The sequence below is a fragment of the Euleptes europaea genome, chromosome 3 (assembly GCF_029931775.1).
Source record: "Euleptes europaea isolate rEulEur1 chromosome 3, rEulEur1.hap1, whole genome shotgun sequence".
Lineage (NCBI taxonomy): Eukaryota > Metazoa > Chordata > Lepidosauria > Squamata > Sphaerodactylidae > Euleptes > Euleptes europaea.
In genome coordinates, this window is record NC_079314.1 from 121,230,638 (window position 1) to 121,254,909 (window position 24,272).

The 24,272-nt window shown below is 47.8% G+C and overlaps 1 protein-coding gene across 3 annotated transcripts in view; it reads right to left on the reverse strand.

Moving 5' to 3' along the window:
- Nucleotides 1-24,272, reverse strand: part of NRF1 (nuclear respiratory factor 1) — a 79,086-nt gene that overhangs the window by 25,492 nt on the left and 29,322 nt on the right. For 2 of the 3 annotated variants that reach the window (XM_056845879.1, XM_056845880.1), the window contains exons 4-8: nucleotides 18,323-18,449; nucleotides 14,047-14,187; nucleotides 5,553-5,711; nucleotides 4,055-4,285; nucleotides 511-612 (exon numbers count right to left, since the gene is read on the reverse strand). In XM_056845879.1, coding sequence (XP_056701857.1) covers nucleotides 511-612; nucleotides 4,055-4,285; nucleotides 5,553-5,711; nucleotides 14,047-14,187; nucleotides 18,323-18,449 — 760 coding nt within the window. The remainder of the gene's footprint in view (nucleotides 1-510; nucleotides 613-4,054; nucleotides 4,286-5,552; nucleotides 5,712-14,046; nucleotides 14,188-18,322; nucleotides 18,450-24,272) is intronic. The other variant, XM_056845881.1, reaches the window with a different exon arrangement.

Here is a 24,272-nt window from a genome sequence, read left to right on the forward strand (position 1 = left end):
ATGGAAGGGACCACCAGAGTCATCTAGTCCAATCAGAGAGCCAGCATGGTGTAGTGGTTAAGAGCGGTGGTTTGGAGCGGTGGAGTCTGATCTGGAGCACCGGGTTTGATTCCCCACTCCTCCACATGAGCAGTGGAGGCTAATCTGGTGAACCGGGTTGGTTTCCCCACTCCTACGCATGAGGCCAGCTGGGTGACCATGGGCAAGTTACAGTTCTATTAAGAGCTCTCTCAGCCCCACCTACCTCACAGGGTGTCTGTTGTGGGGAGGGGAAGGTGATTGTAAGCAGGTTTGAGTCTCCCTTAAGCGGTAGATAAAGTCGGCATATAAAAACCAACTCTTCTTTTTCTTCCTCAACCCCCTGCACAATGCAGGAAATTCACAATTCCCTCCTCCCCAAATTTACAACCACCTCCTCCCCACAAGCCCAGTGACCCCCTACTCCATGCCCAGACAAAGGCCAAGATGTCCTCCTTCTCATGGTTTTATATCAACATCACTGACCCTTACCTCTCCATCTGTGACTGCAGAGTAATTGACTTGTGCGACCGTAACTGTGGTAGGCAATTCAGAGGCATCTGCCAAGGTGGCGACCGTAGCTCCTGTTCCAACCTGCAATAACAGCACCGCAAAACGGTCAAAAAGATGCCACCGACGGTCATCTCTAGAACCCCTCTGTACCGCTGGGTCCCTCTGCTTCTGCATCTTTGGGCTCAGACTATGGCTGCCACAGAGCCCAGCGGTTGGCAAGTTACAGCCTGTCCGCAAAGGTGGTTAACGATTTGTTGACGGTACTGGCTAGTTTTGAGGCTGAGTGGCTGAGTGCCACGAAGAGCAGCGGAGTGGGAAAGAGGGTCACACGTGGGACTGCTCAGTTTGGAGGGCTCCAAGCTGAACTGCGGCTCTTCCAGATTCTACCCTGGAAGCCAGGGGAGCCCTCGAAAGGGTACAGAGACCCAAAGCAAGACAGTTTCAAAGGGTAGCTGTGCTGTTCTGCAGAAGAGCTAGATTTGACTCCAGTGGCACATTGGAGACCAACAAGATTTTCACAGTAGAAGCTTTCATAGAATCATACAGTTGGAAGGGGCCACCAAGGTCATCAAGTCCAAACCCCCTGCACAATGCCGGAAATTCACAACTACCTCTCCCCCCCAGACCCCCAGTGACCCATACTCCATGCCCAGAAGATGGCCAAGGTGCCCTCCCTCTCATGATCTGCCTGTGGTCACAGAATCCGCACCGCTGACAGATGGCCATCTAGCCGCTGCTTAAAAACCTCCAGGGAAGGAGAGCTTACCACCTCCCGAGGAAGCCTGTTCCACTGAGGAACTGCTCTAACTGTTAGAAAATTCTTCCTAATGTTTAGGCGGAAACTCTTTTGATTTAATTTCAACCAGCTGGTTGGGTCAACCTTCTGGGGCAACATAAAACAACTCAGCACCCTCATCTATATGACAGCCCTTCAAGTACTTGAAGATAGTTATCATATCACCTCTCAGTCTTCTCCTCTGCAGGCTAAACATACCTAGTTCCCTCAATTTTTCCTCATAGGACTTGGTCTCCAGTCCCCTCACCATTTTAGTTGCCCTCCTCTGGACACGTTCCAGCTTGTCTACATAAATTGTCTTCTTAAATTGCAGTGCCCAAAACTGAACACAATACTCAAGGTGAGGTCTAACCAGAGCAGAGTAAAGTGATACTATCACTTTGCGTCATCTGGAATAGACATGCTCCTCTGATCCTTGAGTGAACAGGTATGCATCATGACTAGTATCCATTTTGACCAGTTGCCATGAATACCCCTCTCCTCCATGAACATATCCACTCCCCTCTTAAAGCCTTCCAAGTTGGCAGCCATCACCACATCCTGGGGCAGGGAGTTCCACAGTTTAACTATGCATTGGATGAAGAAATACTTCCTTTTGTCTGTTTTGAGTCTCTCACCCTCCAGCTTAAGCAGATGACCCTACGTTCTGGTATTATGAGAGAGGGAGAAAAGCATGGTATGGTTTCTCCCACTCTCTCCATACCATGCATAATTTTATAGACTTCTATCATGTCTCCCCTTAACCGCCTCTCCAGACTAAACATACCCAGCTCCTTCAACCTTCCCGCATAGGACTTGGTCTGCAGACCCCTCACCATCTTTGTTGCCCTCCTCTGGACCCGTTCCAGCTTGTCTACATCTTTCTTAAACTGCGGTGCCCAAAATTGAACACAGTAATCTAGGTGAGGTCTAACTAAAGCAGAGTAAAGCAATACCATCACTTTGCATGATCTGGATAGGACACTTCTGTTGATGCAGCCCTAGATCGCATTTGCCTTTTTAGCTACCCCATCACACTGCTGACTCATGTTCAGTGTTTGGTCTACTAAGACTCCAAGATCCTTTTCGCACACACTACTGCTAAGATAAGTCTCCCCCATCCTATAATTATGCATTTGATTTTCCCTACCTAAATGCAGAACTTTACATTTATCTCTGTTGAAATTCATTTTATTAGTTTTAGCCCAATTCTCCAGCCTGTCAAGATCAGCCTTTTGAGAGTCAAAGCTGACTCTCGAAAGCTTATACCCTGAAACTCTTTGTTGGTCTCTCAAGGTGCCGCTGGACTCAAATCTAGAGACTCAAACTTGGCCCTTGGACCAACAAATTTACCCATTCTTGATACAGTCAAGTCAAAAACCATAAATATCCACCTATGCTGTCCCACTGCTGATACTAGCAGTGTGCTATATTTTATTTAAGGAAAAGAAAACTTCTTCACAGTAAACCAAAAACAAAACATATACTGTATTTGCCCACAAAAATAACAGGGTTCCCCCCTCCCAATCATGCTGTCAAGAGAAAGTAGGTGTCATCTTACAAGCATGCATATAAACAAAAAAGTTACAAGTATGCCCAGTAATTTTAAAACTTTTTGTGTATGACATTGGTGTGTGTGTGTGGGGGGTCATGTTCCTGTTAAATAAATACAGTAATATGAATAAGCTCAAATCCAAAGAGAGTTGGGTTAAGCCTCACTGAAATCAATAGGAAAACTCTATCGTAACTGAAGGCTTCTCGACTGTTATGTGAATTAAATGTAGTTATCTGGATTGGGGCCATGATTTCATCGTAACAACAATGTATTGTCGTTTATGATAAACTAAAACCAGTACTTGTGTTCCGGACATTTAATAAAAGGTAGTGCCGCCATCTCTCCCTTGCCCCAGTTTTCTGATTCGTTGGAACCTAATTTCAGAGGGTAGCTGTGTTGGTCGGCAGCAGAATAGCTAGAATCGAGTCCAGGAGCACTTGAGAGACCAACAAGATTTTCTAGGAATATGAGCTTTCAGTGGGTACAAGGTTTCAAAAGCTCCTACCCCAACAAACCTTTTGGTCCCTAAGGTGGGTTTTTAACATTTTTGCTGTCAAGTCACAGCTGACTTATGGTGACCCCATAGGGTTTTCAAAGCAAGAGGTTCAGAGCTGTTTTTTCATTGCATCACCCCCTGGTATTCCTTGGAGGTCTCCCATCCAAATACTTGCCAGGGTTGAGAATGTGTGTCCGGCCAGCAAGTTTCCAAGGCAGAGTGGGGATTCGAATCTGGGATTCCCAGATCCTAATTCAATGTCACTATACCACACTAGCTCTCACTCTAAGGCAGGGGTGTTGAACTCATTTGTTACGAGGGCTGGATATGACATAAATATCACTTGGTCGGGCCGGGCCATGCCTCGCCAGCCCAGATCGGGAGCAGGGGGAGGGTGGTTGCCTCGGCTGGCTTGCAGGCCGGATAAGAGCTCTCAAGGGGCCGGTTGCGGCCCTCAGACAGTATATTTGACCCCCCCTGTTCTAAGGTGTTACTGGACTCAAATCTAGTTGTCGCTTAATGAGAGCTAGAGCTTGATAATGAACTTGGGACCCTGTTCTCCCTGTCTGAGACCCTTCTTGGGGCTACGTGAGCCACCATAAAGACAAGGGCTGTCTTCACTGAGCAGAGGCACAATACATTTTGCAGATTCGCCCCACCGCTCCCCTAGGATCCAGCTACCCCATCTCCCCTGTACCTCTTCTTGAAGAAAGTGAGCCACACGCCCGCTCACCTGGATGAGAGAGACCGTGCCGTCGGGATTGCTGAAGGTCTGGACGACGGTTTGGGACGGTACCAGGTGCGCTATGCTGTGTGTCGTGGTGGTGGGCTGTGTTTGTTGATCCTCGAAAGCGTACAGCAGGTCCTCTCGGCCATGCTGCTTGTAGCAATTCTTCACGATCGTCCGCAAGGCTTGTGTCCAAGATACCTGCAAGGAGAGGGTGGAAGGCACAGTCAGGGATTTTACTTGCGGTAGAAACCCACATCACCCCACTGAGCAAAGCTTTAGGAAGCTCCACTAAAGGTTTCAAGGGTGTCTGTGTCAGCCAGCAGTGAAAGAGTCCAGTAGCACCTTAGAGACCAACAGGGTTTTCGGGGTATGAGAGCCAGCATGGTGCAGTGGTTAAGAGAAGCAGACTCTAAGCTGGAGAACCTGCCGGGTGACCTTGGGTCAGTCACAGTTCTCTCAGAACTCTCTCAGCCCCACCTACCTCACAGGGTGCCTGTTGTGGGGGGGGGGGGAGAGCTTTGACTCTCAAAAGCTCACACCCTGAAAATGTTGGTGGACTTTGGTCTGATCCAGCTTGGCCTTTCTTATGTTCTTATGTAAAGCATGGGGGTTGCCTCAGAGGCCCTATTTGAGTGAAAAGGCAGCATAAAAATATTTTAAATAAATGAATGAATGAATAGCTTGCCTGTAATGCTTTTCTTGCCCAGCATTGATCAGCACCGAGAACCCAAAAACCTGGCTCAAGAAGGTCTGTAGCCTCTCCTGGGCCTTTGCCCTAAACCCCTTAACCAAAGAAGAGCTGGTCCTTTAGTCTTCTGCTTGTTATACTAATCTCAGTACAGGCCACACTCAGCCTGGCCTCAGACATGCAGAGAAAACTGCCCTGTCTGGATCCATACCAAGGAATGAGCAAGACCAACCTTCAGCCTGGCCCTGGAAGGGCCGTTCTCACGTTCTTACCTGGGTAACCCATTACACAGAGCTGAAGGCAAACCTATAAACCTGCCATACAAAGGAAACCTGCTTTTGCAAAAGGGTCAAAAGCAAGGGATTGCTCATCTTCAAGTACTTGAAGGGCTGTCATATAGAGGATGGTGCTGAGTTGTTTTCTGTTGTCCAAGAAGGTCGGACCAGAAACAATGGGTTGAAATTAAATCAAAAGAGTTTCAGTCTAGACATTAGGAAGAATTTCCTAACAGTCAGAGTGGTTCCTCAGTGGAACAGGCTTCCTCGGGAGGTGGTGTGCTCCCCTTGCAGAGGCTAGATGGCCATCTGTCAGCAATGCTGTTTCTATGACCTTAGGCAGATCATGAGAGGGAGGGCATCTTGGCCATCTTCTGGGCATGGAGTAGGGGTCACTGGGGGTGCAGAGGGGAGGTAATTGTGAATTTCCTGCCTTGTGCAGGGGGTGGGACTAGATGAACCTGGTGGTCCCTTCCAACTCTATGATTCTATGAACACCCACCCGTTGTTTCTGCTCCTCTGTCCGGACGTCACTGCGGACGTTGGCCCACGGGATGTCTTCAGGCCACCAAACCGGCTTGCAGCTCTCCTTCCCCCAGCCGGGCTTCCCACGACCCGTTGAGTATTTCAGCATTTCAGGAATGAATGCTCGCAGCTGTGCCTGACAGGAAAAAAAAGGAAACAAGCAAATATAGCATTAATACCAAAATTGGATACAGATTTGTTGGAAGTTAAGAATTATAGGCCTATTTCGTTATTAAATAATGACTATAAACTATTTGTTGACATTTTGGCTACAAGACTAAAAAAGGTATTAAATGATTATATACATGAAGATCAAGCTGGTTTTCTACCTGGTAGAATGATCAGTCAAAATGTTAGAACGGTGATAGACTTACCGTATATACTCGCGTATAAGCCGAGTTTTTCAGCCCAAAAAGGGCTGAAAAAGCCGAACTCGGCTTATACGCGGGTCAATACGGTAGGGTAGGGGAGGAGGGAGGGGGGAACTTACCGCCATCACCACCGCCGCGCCCGGGAGCCTTCCTCCGGCCGGCAGGAGCCTGGAGGGGCCGGCACCGCCGCCGCCCACGCACCCGGGCGCGTTCTTTTAGCCGGCAGGGACCTTCCTGGGCCGGCAGGAGGCCCCTGCCGGCCGCTCTGCCGGCTCTCAGGCACCCGGGCGCCTTCCTCCTGCCGGCAGGACGTCCCTGCCGGCCACTCCGCCGGCTCTCAGGCACTCGGGCGCCTTCCTCCTGCCGGCAGGGGCCTTCCTCGGCTGGCAGGAGGCCCCTGCCGGCCGCGCCGCCGCCACCCACACGCCCAGGCGCCTTCCTCCGGCCGGCAGGAGCCTGGAGGGGCCTCCTGCTGGCCCAGGAAGGCCGCGCCGCCGCCGCCGATTAGCCACGTCTCCCGGTAAGTAGGGGGTTCAGGGGCTCTTCCCCCTCCCCCCCTTGGATGGCACTGGGGTCGGGGTGGGTTGGGCTGGGTCGGGAGGGCCCGGGAGGCCGGCGGGAGGGTGACCAGGGGCAGGGGCCCTGCGCTCTAAAATGGCAGCCGCCATTTTAGAGCGCAGCATTTCCGGTAAAGGGAATTTCTTATTGACCCTCGGCTTATACGCAGGTCAATAAGAAATTCCCTTTTCTGGCCTCAAATTTAGGGGGTCGGCTTATACTCGGGTCGGCTTATACCCGAGTATATACGGTATTAGAATATTCAGAGTATATTTTAGATGCAGATAATGTTAATTGGAAATTTATGAAAAAAATATTGGAACATATGGGTTTGGGTATTGGTTTTAAAACAGCAATTGAGAGTATATACACTCAACAAACAGCCAGACTTATGGTTAATGGAGTACTATCACCACAATTAGAAATCCAAAATGGCACCAGACAAGTTTGCCCTCTTTCACCTTTATTGTCTTAACTTATTCAATAAAACTTATAAAACTAATATAAACAAGATGATAATATTATAGGTATAAGAATTGGGAGAAATCATTACAAGGTTAAAGCATATGCAGATGATTTAGTGTGTATTTTGACCAATCCTAATTGTCAAATGGAAAAATGGAACAACGTTGTAGAGGTCTATGGAAAGCTTGCAGGATTTAAAATAAACAGGAGCAAAACGAAAATTTTGGTAAAGAATATGACTCTATCACAACAAGCAGACCTAATTAGTAAAACAGGGTTGATTATTGATTCTAAAGTTAGGTATCTAGGAATATGGTTAACTTCAAATAATCTTAATTTATTTCAGAATAATTATGTAAAAATTTGGTAACGAATTGTTAAAGATCAGAAAAATCAAAACCTGCAGAAGCAGAATGGCGCATTCAAGATCACACAAAGTTGTAAAGGAGACCTCTTCCAGAGTTATCAGATCTACCAAGCAGAGTCCAGGTCTTAACACGAGAACAAAGACTGCTCTTGTGGTTCGAACTTGAGTCAGGTACGGAGCCGTGGCTCAGTGGCAGAGCATCTGCTTGGCATGCAGAAGGTCCCATGTTCAATCCCTGACATCTCCGGTTAAAGAGGACCAGGCAATAGGTGATGTGAAAGACCTCTGCCTGAGACCCTGGAGAGCTGCTGTCAGTCTGAGTAGACAATATTGACCTTGATGAACTGACGGTCTGATTCAGTATAAGAGAGTTTCATGCATCGCGCCATGGCATGATCAGCAGTTACCATCTGCTGCCACAAACATTATACTTATATCCCATGCTTTACATAAGAACATAAGAAAGGCCAAGCTGGATCAGACCAAGTCCAGCAGTCTGCTCACACAGTGGCCAACCAGGTGCCTCTAGGAAGACCACAAACAAGGCGACTGCAGCAGCATTATTCTGCCTGTGTTCCACAGCATCTTAGATAATAGGCGTATTCCTCTGATCCTGGAGAGAATACGTATGCATCATGACTAGTATCCATTTTGACTAGTAGCCATGAATCCCCCTTTCCTCCATGAACATGTCCACTCCCCTCTTAAAGACTTCCAAGTTGGCAGCCATCACCACATCCTAGGGCAGGGAGTTCCACCATTTAACTATGCAGTTGATAACAAAAGAGAAAACTAAATAATAAAGTGATAAATAACCATGACAATCTAAATAAACTAAATAAAGTGATAAATAACCATGACAATCTTTAGGTACACAGTAAAAGAAATCAGTATAAAACTGGGCTGGTGTATATTTGAATATCCCTTTCTTTTATAAAAGCTCAGAGCTGCAGAAGTTTGGAATTACAAGTACAGATGAGCTTCGGAGAAGTCTTGGGACTTCATAACACACAGTCTGGTCTCAGAGAGGAGTCACAATTTCTCAGAGTGTTTGACAATTCTTCTCAAGGACTGTGATCCTGAAATATTGTGAACTTGGAGACTAACATCTCCTACGTCGTTATGAGCCAAGCCAAACGTCTGAACGTATGATATATTCTTTTAGTTTTAAGGGGCCATCCTTTCTACCATTCCTACAGCTGGAAGGGTACCATTACTTGGGTCGAGGATTTAGCTTAGCTTTTCCTCTTGGTTTAATGACCTCCTCATCTGCTTAGCCTGGCAGAATAACCCTCGGGATCTCTCTCCTCACTCTTTATCAGCTTCTCAGCACAAGCTGGTCATGACTATTATGGGATGCCTGTCACTTCAATGGAACACAGAACTCACTCTGAGAGTCACTTTAGACATTGCTTTTGATATGAGAATCACTCACTCCTCTAAACACCTACCAATTAAAATATAATGTTCCACTCGCAGGATCCCTTCCTGACCCCACCCATCCCACCCCAATTAAATAATAATAATAAGAGTTGGTTTTTATATACTGAATTTCTCTACCACTTAAGGGAGAATCAAACCGGCTTACAATCACCTTCTCCTCCCAACAGACACCCTGTGAGGTAGGTGGGGCTGAGAGAGCTGTGACTAGCCCAAGGTCACCCAGCTGGCTTCATGTGGAGGAGTGGGGAAAACAACCCAGTTCTCCAGATCCAAGTCCACTGCTCCAAACCACCGCTCTTAACCACTACACCACGCAACATTTGGCGAAGTTTGCCAAGCTTGAACTTCTTGTTCACAATAAAGCATGTAAATGGAACTCGTTTAGCCAAAGCAAGTGTATTTGAATACATTTTGGCAGTTTTTGAATTCCAATTCTTTTTTGGCCCACAGTAAAAACAAACCCGAGAAGGCTACGCCTGAGGGTGTTGACACACCCAAGTAAGGTGGATACCTGCTTTGGGGCACAAAGCTGTCTAAACAAAGCATCCTTTGACATGACTGGGTGCTCTTCTCTCTCCCCCCCCCCCCCGTTTGCTTTGATGGTACTTTTAAACATGGTGTGATGTGATTGTTGTGGTGTTTTGTTGCTAGCCGGGGCCATCGTTTTGTTTGCAGAGCTGCTGCAGTCTTTCAGGCCAAAAGCTGCCTCTCGTTTATCTGCTGTGGTAGGGAGCAGGAAACCCGTTCCTGTTCTGCGGGCCTCTGATAAAGAACGAGTGCCGCAAAGGGAGGGGGGTGGCATTGTCACCTGTAGTATGAATAATCGGAGGCACCGGTAGAATTGCCAGCCGGCCAACCCAGGGTGCTCCTGTGCCATTAACAGCAGTTGGGGATGCAGGAATTGGCAGGTGGTGCTTTTCATGGCATGGAAATTTAAGAAGGATGTTGACAAGTTGGAGTGTGTCCAGAGGAAGGCGACCAAAATGGTCAAAGGTCTGGAATCCATGCCCTATGAGGAGAGACTTAAGGAGCTGGGTTTGCTTAGTCTGGAGAAGAGAAGGTTAAGGGGTGACATGATAGCCATGTTTAAATATTTGGAGGGATGCCATGTTAATGAGGGAACTAGCTTGTTCTCTGTTGCTCGAGACTAGGACAAGGAGTAATGGGTTTAAACTAAGAGATAAGTGATTCCACGTAAACATTAGGAAGAACTTTCTGACAAAGAGGGCTGTTCGACGGTGGAATGCGCTACCTAGGGGGGTGGGGGTGGAGTCCCCGTCTTTAAGAGGTTGGATGGCCATCTGTTGGGAGTGCTTTGATTGTGGGATCCTGCATGGCAGGGGGTTGGACTGGATGGCCCTTGTGGTCTCTTCCAACCTTGTGTGATTTTTTATTTTGTGAAATAACTATGGTCATAAGAACATAAGAAAGGCCCTGCTGGATCAGACCAGCATGGTCTTCTTCTAAAAGAGCCAGCCAGCAGAAGAGGGCCATGGATAAGTGGGAGACTTCAGAAAGGAGTGCAGTATAAAGAACACAACTACAAAGTTAGTTTCAGAGGGCAGCGGAGTTGGTCTGAGGTAGAAGAGCTAAATTTGGGCCCAGTAGCACCTTCGAAACCAACAGGATTTTTTTTTTTGGGGGGGGGGGTATCTGCCTTCAAGAGACAAAGCTCTCTGGTATCTGACAGAGGAAGCCTTGACTCTTGAAAGCTTACACCCTGAAAATCTCATTCGTCCCCAAGGTGTGTGTGTAAAGTGTGTGTGTGTAAAGTGCTGTCAAGTCGCAGCTGACTTATGGCGATCCCTTTTTGGGGTTTTCATGGCAAGAGACTAACAGAGGTGGTTTTGCCAGTGCCTTCCTCTGCACAGCAACCCTGGTATTCCTTGGTGGTCTCCCATCCATATACTAACCAGGGCTGACCCTGCTTAGCTTCTGAGATCTGACGAGATCAGGCTAGCCTGGGCCATCCATCGTCCCCAAGGTACCAGCTGGATATTAGGAAAAGGCCTTTTACAGTAAGACTTGTTCAACGGTGGAATCAGATACCTAGGGAGGTGGTGAGCTCCCTCTCACTGGCAGTCTTCAAGCAACAGCTAGACGAACATTTGTCAGGGATGCTCTAGGCTGATGCTGAATGTCATTTTATGTGGTTTTTATGCCCATGGACTGTGCTGTAATGAAATGGTCAGAAGGTTGCACTGGTAAAGGAATAGGGACTGAGGCCTATACAACCATGTTGCTCCCTATCATGATAAATCCGCTCCAAACTAGGTAGTTTCTACACCACTGAATATATCATGTTTAAAAGCTCCAGCTTTGTTTTAGCACTGCTTGAGATTTCTTTTTATTTTCAGGTTTCTGCAGTCCAAACCCCAATGTACTGTTCATTGGGGAGGGGCTGTGGTTCAGTGGGTGAGCATCTGCTCGGAATGCAGAAGGTCCCAGGTTCAATCCCCGGCATCTCCAGTTGAAAAGACCAGGTGGGAGGTCATATGGAAGACTGCTGCCTGAGACCCTGGAGAGCCACTGCCAGTCTGAGCAGACAATGCAGATTGTGATAGACCAATGGTCTGATTCAGTGTAAGGCAGCTTCATGTGTTCATGTGGATGTCCCATCCAGTTGACTGCACTTGACTGACACTGTGTAATCCACCCTGAGCCTTAGTGAGAAAGGTGGACTATATATAACCAGATAATAATAATAATGAAATATAATTTTTCGTCTGCTTGCACTTGCTCCGAGGAGAAAGAGGAGGAGGAGAAGATGACGACGAGGACTTGGTTTTTATATGCTGACTTTCTCTACCACTTAAGGGAGACTCAAACTTGACAATCACCTTCCCTTCCCCTCCCTACAACAGACTCCCTGTGAGGGAGGTGGGGCTGAGAGAGCTCTAGGAAAACTGAGACTAGTCCAAGGTCACCCAGCTGGCTTCATGTGGAGGAGTGGGGAATCGAACCCGGTTCTCCAGATCAGAGTCCACCACTCCAAACCACCAGCTCTTATCCACTACGCCACGCTGGCTAATGGGAAGCCGTGACTGTCGCAACGGAGATGAGGGGCAACCCAAGTCAGGTGGATTCTGACTTGGTGAAAGAGGCAGGCGGCTACACACTCCGTGCCTTGCTTCCAGATGGATTAATTAGCGGTCCTCGGGAGCGGAGAAGTTGAAGCCGCTGCAGGTGCTAGTCTGGGCCTTGGCAGGCACCACCAGGGAGACAATCAAGAGGAGCAAAGCACCTCTGCCTGCCCAAGCGTGAGGGCCTCTCCAATTACCATCCCTACAGAAACACGGCTTGACTCCTCCGGCTCCAAGAGGCACAGAGCCAACAAACATCAGCTGCAGGGAGAACCTGGCTATGAATCTGGCCCCACAACACCTGCAGTTCCTCGGGTAGGGCTGTCAACCTCTGGGCGTGGCACGGAGATCCCCCAGAATTGCAACTGATCTTGAGCCTACAGAGATCAGTTCCCCTGGAGAAAATGGGTCCTTCAGAGGATGGACTCTATGGCATTATGGAATGTCCCCTCCCAAACCCTGGCCTTCCCAGGCTTCACCCCCAAATCTCCAAGAATTTCCCAACCCAGAGTTGGCAACCCGAGAGGGCTGCCTGGACCTCCACAGCGCCCGGGGCTCACACCCCATACGGCAGCACAGCCATGGGCAGGAAACCCAACTTTATGGAGGCGTCTGTTTCACAGGTATCTCATCAATTCTCCTCACTACGTGTACACATTGGCCAATACTTATTTTCTCAACACGTAAGAACATAAGAAAAGCCATGCTGGATCAGACCGAGGTCCATCAAGTTCAGCAGTCTGTTCAACACAGTGGCCAGCAAGATGAACAAGGCGACTGCAGCAGCATTATCCTGCCTGTGTTTCAAAGCACCTCATATATTAGGCATGCTCCTCTGATCCTGGCATAGGTGTGCATCATGACTAGTATCCATTTTGACTAGTAGCCATGAATAGCCCTCTCCTCCATGAACATGTCCTCTCCCCTCTTAAAGCCTTCCAAGTTGGCAGCCATCACCATATCCTGGGGCAGGGAGTCCCACAATTTAACTTTGCGCTGTGTGAAGAAATACTTCCTTTTCTCTATTTTGAGCCTCTCACCCTCCAGCTTCAGTAGATGACCCCGCGTTCTAGTATTAGGAGACAGGGGGCAGGCACTTTTATGCCGTCTTTCCTCCAAGGAACTCAGAGTGCCTGGTGAAATGCCTTCCCTAATGAGATCAGGGCCCTGCGGGACCTTAAGGAATTCCGCAGGGCCTGCAAAATGAAGCTATTCCACCAGGCTTATAACTGAGGGCAGCTACGGTTGTCCATCTGTGCTGGCCTCCCCACCTCCCCACCATGGTATAGCAGTTAAGAGTGGTGGTTAAAGCGGTGGACTCTAATCTGGAGAACCGGGTTCAATTCCCCATTCTTCCACCTGCAGCCTGCTGTGTGACCTTGAGCTAGTTACAGTTCTCTCCAAACTCTCTCAGCCTCACCTACCTCACAAAGTATCTGTTGCAAGGAGGGGAAGAGAAGGTAATTGTAAGCCGCTTTGAGACTCCTTAAAGATCATGAGAGGGAGGGCACCTTGGCCATCTTCAGGCCATGGAGTAGGGGTCACTGGGGGGTGGGGGGAGGTGGTTGTGAATTTCCGGCATTGTGCAGGGGGTTGCATTAAATGACCCTGGTGGCCCCTTCCAACTCTATGATTTTATGATTCCTCAGTGGAACAGGCTTCCTCGGGAGATGGTGAGCTCTCCTTCCCTGGAGGTTTTTAAGCAGAGGCTGGATGGCCATCTGTCAGCAATGCTGATTCTATGACCTTAGGCAGTTCATGAGAGAGAGGGCACCTTGGCCATCTTCTGAGCATATGTATGGGTCACTGGGGGTGTGGGGGGGAGTATGGATCACTGGGGATGTGCGGGGGAGGTAGTTGTGAATTTCCTGCATTGTGCAGGGAGTTGGACTAGATGACCCTGGTGGTCCCTTCCAACTCTGTGATTCCAAGATTGTGATCTGCACTCACTATTCTTCCACAGGCAGCTCAACGTGAACACCTTATTCAGAAACATTTGTCAAAGTCACTCTGGCTCCCGCTGGAGAGAAAGAACTAAATACATCTCCAAGGAGTTGCGTGTATGTAACAGAGAGCAAACGAATCTCCACTGGAAAGAAATCAACAAGCACAAGGTATTTTCAGAGCTCCCCTTCGCTGCTTTTTTTCCACCTTCCATTTTGCCACTTCTTTCTGGTGGCTTACCTGGGTCATCTTGTCCACGGAGACCGGGATGCCATCGATGGTGAGAGGGGGCAGTTCGGAGTTAACCTCTTGTGGCGCAGGTGCGTGTTCCAACAGTGCTGACTCCAGGTCTTCCAGGATCATGCTCTTGTACTTGCGCACCTGTGGGGAATCGGAAGGGCTCGGGTAAACAAGGCGAAGAGCAACAGGAGAGAAGAGGATGCTAAGTAACAAGAGGGGGGCACCCCCCCTCCCTCAGGCCGCTGCACAGTGGAACGAGCAAACAACGCCGCAGCTGCCAGGTAAATATACCCACTGGCCCCGAAGCCCTCAAAACCAGGAGCGCATTAAAACGAGATGATGAAACGGAAGGCAACACAAACGGGAGGAGCCCGACAGTGACTTCAAGAGAACTTTGGAGGTAGAATCATAGAACAGAATCATAGAGTAGGAAGGGACCACCAGGGTCATCTAGTCCAACCCCCTGCACAAGGCAGGAAATTCACAACCACCTCCCCCCTCACACCCCCAGTGACCCCTACTCCATGCCCAGAAGATGGCCAAGGTGCCCTCCCTCTCATCATCTACCTCCGGTCATAGAATCAGCATTGCTGACAGATGGCCATCTAACCTCTGCTTAAAAACCTCCAGGGAAGGAGAGCCCACCACCTCCTGAGGAAGCCTGTTCTACTGAGGAACAGCTCTAACTGTTAGAAAGTTCTTCCTGATGTTTAGATGGATACTTTTTTTCATTTAATTTCAACCCGTTGGTTCTGGTCTGACCTTCTGGGGCAACAGAAAACCACTCGGCACCCTCCTCTATACGACAGCCCTTCAAGAAGATGGTTATCATATCACCTCTCAGTCTTCTCATATTCATTGAGGTGAGGAGTAGTCATGGCTACTAATGTCTTCCTAATATCTAGATGGAAACTCTTTTGATTTAATTTCAACCAGTTGGTTCTGGTCCAACTGTGGAACGGCACTATGGGAAGGCCGCAGTTACAAGCCCCATTCACACATCACGGAGCATGTGCTCACATCCTGCCTGTTTGTGCATACACCTGTTGGTAAGGAAGAGCCAACAAGCATTCGATTGTGATGTGCTGGTGACAGTCCGACTGTAACCCGGGCAGCATTAGTGCCTAGGGCACAGGGCTCTCCCAGAGAATGCAAACGAATCAAAGCGTTGGCCTCATCAGGAAGCAGAAGGAACCTTTCGCTTCAGGCAGCAGATTCTAGAAAAAATGCTTTTCTTCTTTAAACAATAAAAAGCTGAAGCTCTCCAGCTGCTTAAAAAAATTGGGGGAGAAGGTTGATCCAGACTAATTTTTTGTTTGTTTCTTTAAAACAAAATCATTTGTGAAAGTTATGCCCGGTACCGATATGGTGCAATCCTGCAAGGCATCCAGCTCCGCCTGGGAAAGCAACAGCATTTTCTCCTTCCTTGGAGGAAGTTTCAGAGGGGAGCCATGTTGGTCTGCAACAGAATGGCTAGATTCAAATGCAGTAGCACCTTAGAGGCCGACAAGATTTTTGGGTCAAAACTCCCCAAAATCTTTCGAGAATCAAAATTCCCCAAAATCTTGTTGATCTCTAAGGTGCTGCCAGACTCGGATCTAGCTGTTCCTTGGAGAGACTCAAGAAAAAGGAGCTGGATATGTTTAGCCTGAAGAGGAGAAGACTGAGAGGTGATTTGATAACCATCTTCAAGTACTTGAAGGGCTGTCATATAGAGGAAGGTGCTGAGTTGTTTTCTGTTGCCCCAGAAGGTCGGACCAGAACCAACGGGTTGAAATTAAATCAAAAGTGTTTCCCTCTCGACATTAGGAAGAACCCTGGAGGTTTTTAAGAAGAGGCTGGATGGCCATCTGTCACCATTGCTGATTCTGTGAACTCAGGCAGATGATGAGAGGGAGGGCATCTTGGCCATCTTCTGGGCATGGATTAGGGGTCACTGCGGGTGTGTGGTGGGGCAGGTAGTTGTGAATTTCCTGCATTGTGCAGGGTGTTGGACTAATGACCCTGGTGGTCCCTTCCAACTCTATGATTCTATGAAAAGGTCAGATTAGCAACTGTTGGGAATGTCTGAGACTCCAAAGGTTAGGTGAGATGATCAGTTTGGTATCTGCCAAGTCCTTGATGATGAACAGGTACCGTAGATTTGAGCTCAGTAACTCCTTGGAGACCAACAAGATTTTGGGGGGTATAAGCTTTCGAGACTCAAAGCTCGTTCTGTCAGATACTGCTGCAACTGGACTCAGATCTAGCTGTTCTGCTGCTGATCAACATGGCTCCCCTCTGAAATTAAGTGCCAAAAAGTCAAAAAACTGGGGCGAGGGAGAGAAGTCACTGTCACCTTTTATTAAATGCCTGGAGCACAGAGTTTAGTCCAAGTGCTGGTTTTAGGCTATCATAAATAACAATGAATTGCTATTAGGATGAAGATCGTGGTCCTAATCCAGAGAACTGTGCTTAATTCACATTGCATCCATAAACTTTAAATTACAATGGACTTTTCCTATTGATTTCAGTGGGGCTTCAACCAACTCTCTTTGGATTTGGGCTTATTTGGATTTATTAGTATTTAGTATGAGTAGAAGAAGAGTTGGTTTTTATATGCTGACTTTCTCTTCCACTTAAGGAATCAGCAAACTGACTTACAATCACCTTCCCTTCCCCAACCCACAACAGACACCCTGTGAGGTAGGTGGGGCTGAGAGGGTGTGATTAGCCCAAGGTCATCCAGTTGGCTTCCAGTGTAGGAGTGGAGAAACAAATCCAGTTCATCAGATTAGCCTCCACCACTCATGTGGAGGAGTTGGGAATCAAACACAGTTCTCCAGATCAGACTCCACTGCTCCAAACTACTGCTTTTAACTACTACACGACGTTGGTGATAAATATTACTGTATTTATCTGAAACTATCTTGATGACAAAGGCGCTCAATGATGGTGCTAAGACTCCCCCACTTGAATGGAGAGGAGACGACTGAGAGGGGATATGATAACCATCAAGGACTTGAAGGGCTGTCATATAGAGGTTGATGCCGAGTTGTTTTCTGTTGCCCCAGAAGGTCGGACCAGAACCAATGGGTTGAAATTAAATCAAAAGAGTTTCCGTCTAGACATTAGGAAGAACTTTCTAACAGTTGGAGTGGTTCCTCAGAGGAACAGGCTTCCTCGGGAGGTGGTGGGCTCTCCTTCCCTGGAGGTTTTTAAGCAGAGACTAAATGGCCATCTGACAGCAATGCCGATTCTGTGAACTTAGGCAGATCATGAGAGAGGGCAGGAAGCGACGAGCCAGTACTTGGCTCTCATGGCCCTTTCTTGCACGCCCAGGGTAGTGCCAATTGCCACTTTGGGGTCAGGAAGCAATACTCCTCCAGGCCAGATTGGCCAGGGATCCTGAAGGGTTTTTTCCCATCTTCTGGGCATGGAGTAGGGGTCACTGGGTGTATGTGGGGGGCAGGTAGGGTTAGGGAGGTGAATTTCCTGCATTGTGCAGGGGGTTGGACTAGATGACCCTGGTGGTCCCTTCCAACTCTATCACTGTATGACTCTATGACCCATGAGATGCCCACCCCATGAGCGCTCTCATCTCCTTCCTGTCGCCCCTCCAATGGTCTTCACTGCTTTCTGCCTACTCCAGGCATTTTGCAGTGTGGCGTTGGGTCCCCTTGTTTCTGAGTTGGGAGATGCGCCTGGGGGATTGGAGGGATGTGGGCCGCAGACAGCTCAGCATTCACAGCAGGAGAATACATTCTCCAGACAGCGGGGGTGATGGGGTTTCAAGTCACTTGAATAAGGTACCCAAAAGGTAAGGAATCAACATGAAATCATGGGCTAATACTGATACAAGTGATTTTGTGAATAATATATAATAAATTTAATACAAACACAAAATTAATATAAACAACTTGTACGTTGCCCTGTTCTAGCTTCCATGTATCTGTGCTGAACATGCCAAATAAACATAAAAACACAACATTACAGCAGTGTGACATTATACCCAAACAATATCACAGCTCAGACCATACGCGTTTTGGCTGTGAAGCCTTCTTCAGTGGTCCAAATAATACAATTCTATGCCTTTTTTGAAAGTGCACGAATGTATAAGAAAACTGCAATCTTTCGGCTGAGTAAGCTGACATTTGTAAATTGTAAAGTCTAAAATTCGTTTACATATATTTCATCCAGAGTTGCATTTATAATCTTAGGCTCCTATAGAAGTATTCCTTTCACGGTACTCACTCATCAAGATATACTGAAAAAAAATGGGTTGCAAGACACTTACCACGTTCTCCAGGGGTGCCGCGCCAAACACTTTAAACACAGGGTTGGGCTTGGAGGGCGAGATGCAGAGGACGATGGCTTGCTGCCCCACGCGGGTGGTGTACTCGTCCAGCGTGGCCCGGAGCTTTCTGCAGAGGGAGGGCAAAGAGAAAGGTTAGGAAGCGTCACTGTCTTCTCCTGACCATGCCTATTACAGCGGTTGATATGACCAGGGATAGAACACTTTGCAAGGACACACAAGCACGGCCAGCAGCTGCCCAAGGACAGCTAGCCGGGAATGATTGCTTGCTTTGTAGAAGGACCATGCGGCCGCCTGCCCTCACTGAAAAACCAATGGCCGCCTGTTGAATGATTCAGCAGGATGGCATCAGAGGCAGCTCATCCCTGATCATGACTGCATAAGAACGTAAGAAAGGCCCTGCTGGATCAGACCAAGGCCCATCAAGTCTGTTCACACAGTGGCCAACCAGGGGCCTCTAGGAAGCCCACAAACAAGACGACTGCAGCAGCATTGTCCTGCCTGTGTTAAGAACATCAGAAAGGCCCTGCTGGATCAGACCCAAGCCCGTCAAGTCCAGCAGTCTGTTCACATAGGGGCCAACCAGTGCCTCTGAGAAGCCCACAAACAAGATGACTGCAGAAGCATTATCCTGCTTGTGTTCCACAGCACCTGATATAATAGGTATGCTCCTCTGATACTATAGAGAATGGGTGTGCATTATGACTAGTATTCATTTTGATTAGTAGCCAAGAACACTCCTCTCCTCCATGAACATGAGAAGACTGAGAGGTGATATGATAACCATCTTCAAATACTTGAAGGTCTGTCATGGAGAGGATGGTGCCGAGTGGTTTTCTGTTGCCCCAGAAGGTCGGACCAGAACCAACGGGTTGAAATTAAATGAAAAAAGTTTCCATCTAAACATTAGGAAGAACTTTCTAACAGTTAGAGCAGTTCCTCAGTGGAACAGGGGAGGTGGTGGGCTCTCCTTCCCTGGAGGTTTTTAAGCACAGGCTAGATGGCCATCTGACAGCAATGCTGATTCTGTGAACTTAGGCAGATCATGAGAGGGAGGGCATCTTGGCCATCTTCTGGGCATGGAGTAGGGGTCACGGGGTGGGGGAGAGGTCGTTGTGAATTTCCTGCATTGTGCAGGGGGTTGGACTAGATGACCCTGGTGGTCTCTCCAACTCTATGATTCTATGTCCACTCCCCTCTTCAAGCCTTTCAAGTTGACATCCATCACCACATCCTGGGGCATGGAGTTCCACAATTTAACTATGCATTGTGTGAAGAAATACTTCCTTTGATCTGTTTTGAATCTCTCGTCCTCCAGCTCCAGCAGATGACCCCACGTACACCAAGCTCTCTGACACTGTCTAACAGTCTTCCCACTCTGAGACAGTGGAATTTGCTGGAAGGTAATAGGACTTTCCATCCACAGAAGTGAATCGAAGCCGGACGAATGACTTGCAGGCAGAAACACAAGGCCTTGTGTCCTATAAGATTCACCTGTAGATTTCGTGGAGTGGGACTTCTCTTCCCCCACCACCACCACCACCACATGCCCCACAATTTTGTTCCTTGAAGTCAGATGACTCTCATGAACAACAAGGGGCAAAAAGGGAGGGGGAAACTGGCAGAATACCCCCCAATGCTAGGGTTGCCAACCTCCAGGTGGGGCCTGGATATACCGCTTCACTTATTCTGTCTTGATGACATCTTTATGACTGAGATACCCTGATCATTGCACCACAGTAGGCAAGAAATCCAACATCTCCCCATTAAGGAGGGTTTTATAAAAGGAATTAAATTTTCAGATTTATTGAAGCCTACAATTGAAAAGGAAAACCTGGATGGTGTTTATAAGTAAACTTTATATTTTATAAACATCACTTTTACTCAGTCATAAAGACTGTTATACTGACATATATTTGTATATCTATATAATGGTATAATTGTATTCTGGATTTTAATGGATTTAGACCACTGAAGAAGGCCACATGGCCAAAACATGTTTGGTCTTAGTTTTGGTCTAATTGTCTGGTTGTTATTTTGTGACTATTTGTGTTATATGTCCATATTTATAATAGAAATATACAGGCTATAGCAGGGCTGTATATAAGTTACTGATTCTTTGTAATAAATTCATTATAAATAATTGCAGAAGATCATTTGCACTTAGTATTAATTTTGGCCCTTATATATGTTTGTTCTTGACCTGAGGGTACTTAAGCCTGGATATCTCCTGGAATTACAACTTAGCTCCAAACAACAGAGATCAGTTCCCTTGGAAAAAAAGGCTGCTTCGGAGGGCAAACGCTATGGCGTTATGCACTGCTGAGGTCCCTCTCCTCCCCAAACTCCACCTTCTCCAGGCTCCCCCCACACACACAAATCTCCAGCAATGTCTCAACTGGGAGCTGGCAACCCTACCTGGTGCCTTTCCATCTATCCTCAGAAACAGACTGGAAGATAAAGGCAAGAGCGGCATAGCCTGGAATTCTGTTAGCCCTACCAAGCCCCACCCCAAAAGCAGGAGAACAATTCTTGTGGGGGCCCCAATATTCTTCAAACCCAAGACCCAGCCTGAAGGTGGCTGCTTCTAGACCTCATCCGTTAAGAGGAAAGATGCTACCGTGCGCCTCCAGAGAGAGGAATCAATTTTTTGCTTCTTGCTCCCAGAATGCTAGGGGTGCAACCTGACACCAGCACCATTTTAAATCTGCCCATTCTGGTCAGCATTTTGCACGGGATGCTGACAAGACAAGGTCTTAAGACCCCGACCTTAGACATCTGCTTCTCCCTCCCCCTTCTTTTATTTTTGTAATATCCAGCCTGACAAAAGAGTTCCAGAGAACCTGCAAGCTTCCTGACAGTTCTGCGTCATTTTAATCAGTCCCACTAAAAGGTATTGTGTGGCTTTTGCTCGTTTTTCAATTTTGATTTGCATCTACACGGCTGCCTGCAACCTCTGTCTACCCACACCATGAGGGTTTCTTTACACAATCAGGATTGCTATCACATTAAAAAAAAAACCACCCCTTTCTGTACCAGCGAGTGATTACCCATTAATTCAGGGGTTTCCCTAATAAATATCTTGGATAAAAAGAGCTACTGCGACAGAAACATTCAGCTATGAACCAGGTACATGAACACATGAAGTTGCTTTATACCGAATCAGACCCTTGGTACATCAAAGGCCTTTTATGCATGGCTGTTTCCATTGCGGTCACCCCTACAATGACTTCGGGTCTTTGTTTGAATTAAGTATGCAGTTTCCAGCCGTCAGAGGTTGCCGAACTCCCCCCACCCCGTTTTCCCGTGTTTTCAAATTCGAGATAAAACAGGTCTCCGAAAATGTGGGGAAAGGCAGGTGGAGAGCAAGGCGACGTCTGAGAGCCAGAAATGGCATGCATAACCAAAACCAAGTCATTGGAGGGGTGACCGCGAGGGAAACGGCCAAGCATAAAAGGCCAAAATCAGTATTGTCTACTTTGACAAGCAGTGGCTTTCAGGGAACTCAGGCTGAGGTCTTTCACGCCACTTACTGTCTGGGCCTTTTAACTGGAGATGCCAGGGATTGAACCTGGGACCTTCTGCATGCCAAGCAGAGGTTCTGCCACTGAGCCATGGCCCCTCCCCCACCAACCAGGTTATCCCGCATTCAAATTCTTCTTCCCTCTCAAAATCAGCAGGCCATCTTAGGCAAGTCACATTTCTCAGCTGCTCTCCCCCATCGTAATGAAAGATTCATTATACTGACCTACCTAACAGGGTGATTGTTGTAAGGATGAATGATTCTGCGCTTTAAACTCTCTATGCTATAAAGAAAGGACATTTTCTCCCCCTCTCACAAGAGCATCAGAAGAGCAATGCTGGAGGAGACAAGTGGTCCATCTAGTCCAGCATCCTGTCTCACACAGTGGCCGACCAGTTCCTCTGGAGGTCCAGAGGCATAGAGGCTGAGGCCTCCCCTGAAGTTGCCTCCAGGCATTCAGAGGTTGACTGCCTCTGAATGTGGAGGTTCCCTTTAGTCACCATGACTAGTAGCCACTGATAGACCTCTCCACCATGAATCTTGTCTAATCCCCTTTTTAAAGATGTCTAAGCCTGTGGCCTAGACACTGGCAACCGAGATCAAGCTAATTCATGCCATTGTATTCCCTATTACTATGTATGGGTGTGAAAGCTGGAAAATGAAGAAAGCTGATAGGAAGAAAGTAGATTCTTTTGAAATGTGGTGTTGGAGGAGAGTGTTACGGATACCCTGGACTGCCATAAAAACAAATCAGTGGGTTACAGATCAGATCAAGCCTGAACTGACCCTAGAAGCTAAAATGATTAAACCGAGGCTGTCGTACTTTGGTCACATTATGAGAAGACCAGAGCCGCTGGAAAACACAGTCATGCTAAGAAAAGCTGAGGGCAAGCAGGAAAAGAGGAAGACCCAACAAGAGATGGATTGACTCTAGAAAGGAAGCCACTGCCCTCAATTTGCAAGACCTGAGCAAGGCTGTTAAGGATAGGATGTTTTGGAGGACACTGATTCATAGGGTAGCCATGAGTCGGAAGCGACTTGGTGGCACTTAACACACACACACACATACACACACATATACACACACAGCACCTTAGAGATCTACAAGATTTTCGGGGTATAAGCTTTTGAGAGTCAGAGCTCCCTTCATCAGATGTCTGACGCAGAGTGCAGTGAAGTAATCCAGTTTGAATCTGTACAGTGCCAGGCCGCCCTGGTGGAGAACCTGGTAGCCACGCTGGGAACCGAAGACCCAGTCCCACACTTTGCCTCTATTTTCAAACAAGTCTTCCTGCCAGAGCTGGCAAGTTGTTTTGGAAACAAACCGGAGCAGAGACTTTCAGAAATCTGCAGCGCGTGCTGTATTTGGCGCTTAATAACATTTTCCACTTGTGCGAAGTCACGGCCTTCTCTCTTGTGGCTGGGGCATTAAATCTTTCTCTTTGTTATATAATTGGCTTCATCCACCCTCTCCCCCACTCCAGAATTCCTTCCCCATTCGTAGAAGCAGAAGGAGGAAACCAAGTGCCACCACGGAAGCATGGATGATCCAGGGCCTGGAGACAAAGCCCTACGAGGAAAGACTGAGGGGGCTGGGAATGTTTAGTCTGGAGAAGAGAAGGTTGAGGGGGGACATGATTGCTCTCTTAACCATTTGAAGGGCTGTCACTCAGAGGAGGGCAGGGAGCTGTTCCTGTTGGCAGCAGAGGATAGGACCCATGTTTAAATTGTGGGCGGAGAGGTACCGGCTGGATATTAGGAAATGTTTTTTACAGTAAGAGTTGTTGGACAGGGGAATGGGCTGCCTAGGGAGGTGGTGAGCTACCCTCACTGGCAGTCTTCAAGCAGAGGCTGGACAAGCACTTGTCAGGGATGCTCTAGGCTGATCCTGCATTGAGCAGGGGGTTGGATTGTATGGCCTGTATGGCCCCTTCCAACTCTATGATTCTATGGTGTGGGGGCCCGTGCTTATTTGTATGGGCAAGTTTGCATGCAGGTTGTCTTCGCAGTTTGCATGCAGTTTGCATGCATGTGATGAGAGATGGCCACTGTTTGGGGGGGGGGGAAGGTTGCTCTTCCTTCCTTCTTTATGTGCAGTTTCCATTGAGTGCCATCAGAGTTACACCCTTCCAAGCACTTGAATGGACCTAGAAACTTATCGCTCTGCTTAGGTTGGACTGTTAACGGTGCCCGCCATCCTGCACAGAGTTACTCCAGCCTAAACCTAGTAGATTGGAGTAGATCTGAGTACCTCTGAATACATTGTACTGTTAATGCAATCAGCCGCTGGTAGGTTGTGGTCGCCATGAACAGAGCAAAGATATGAATGTTCAAAACCGGAGCGGCTTCCAAGGGAGGCAGCAACTGTTGGCAAGATCCAGGAGTGCTCGAATGTGCCTCTCTGTCATC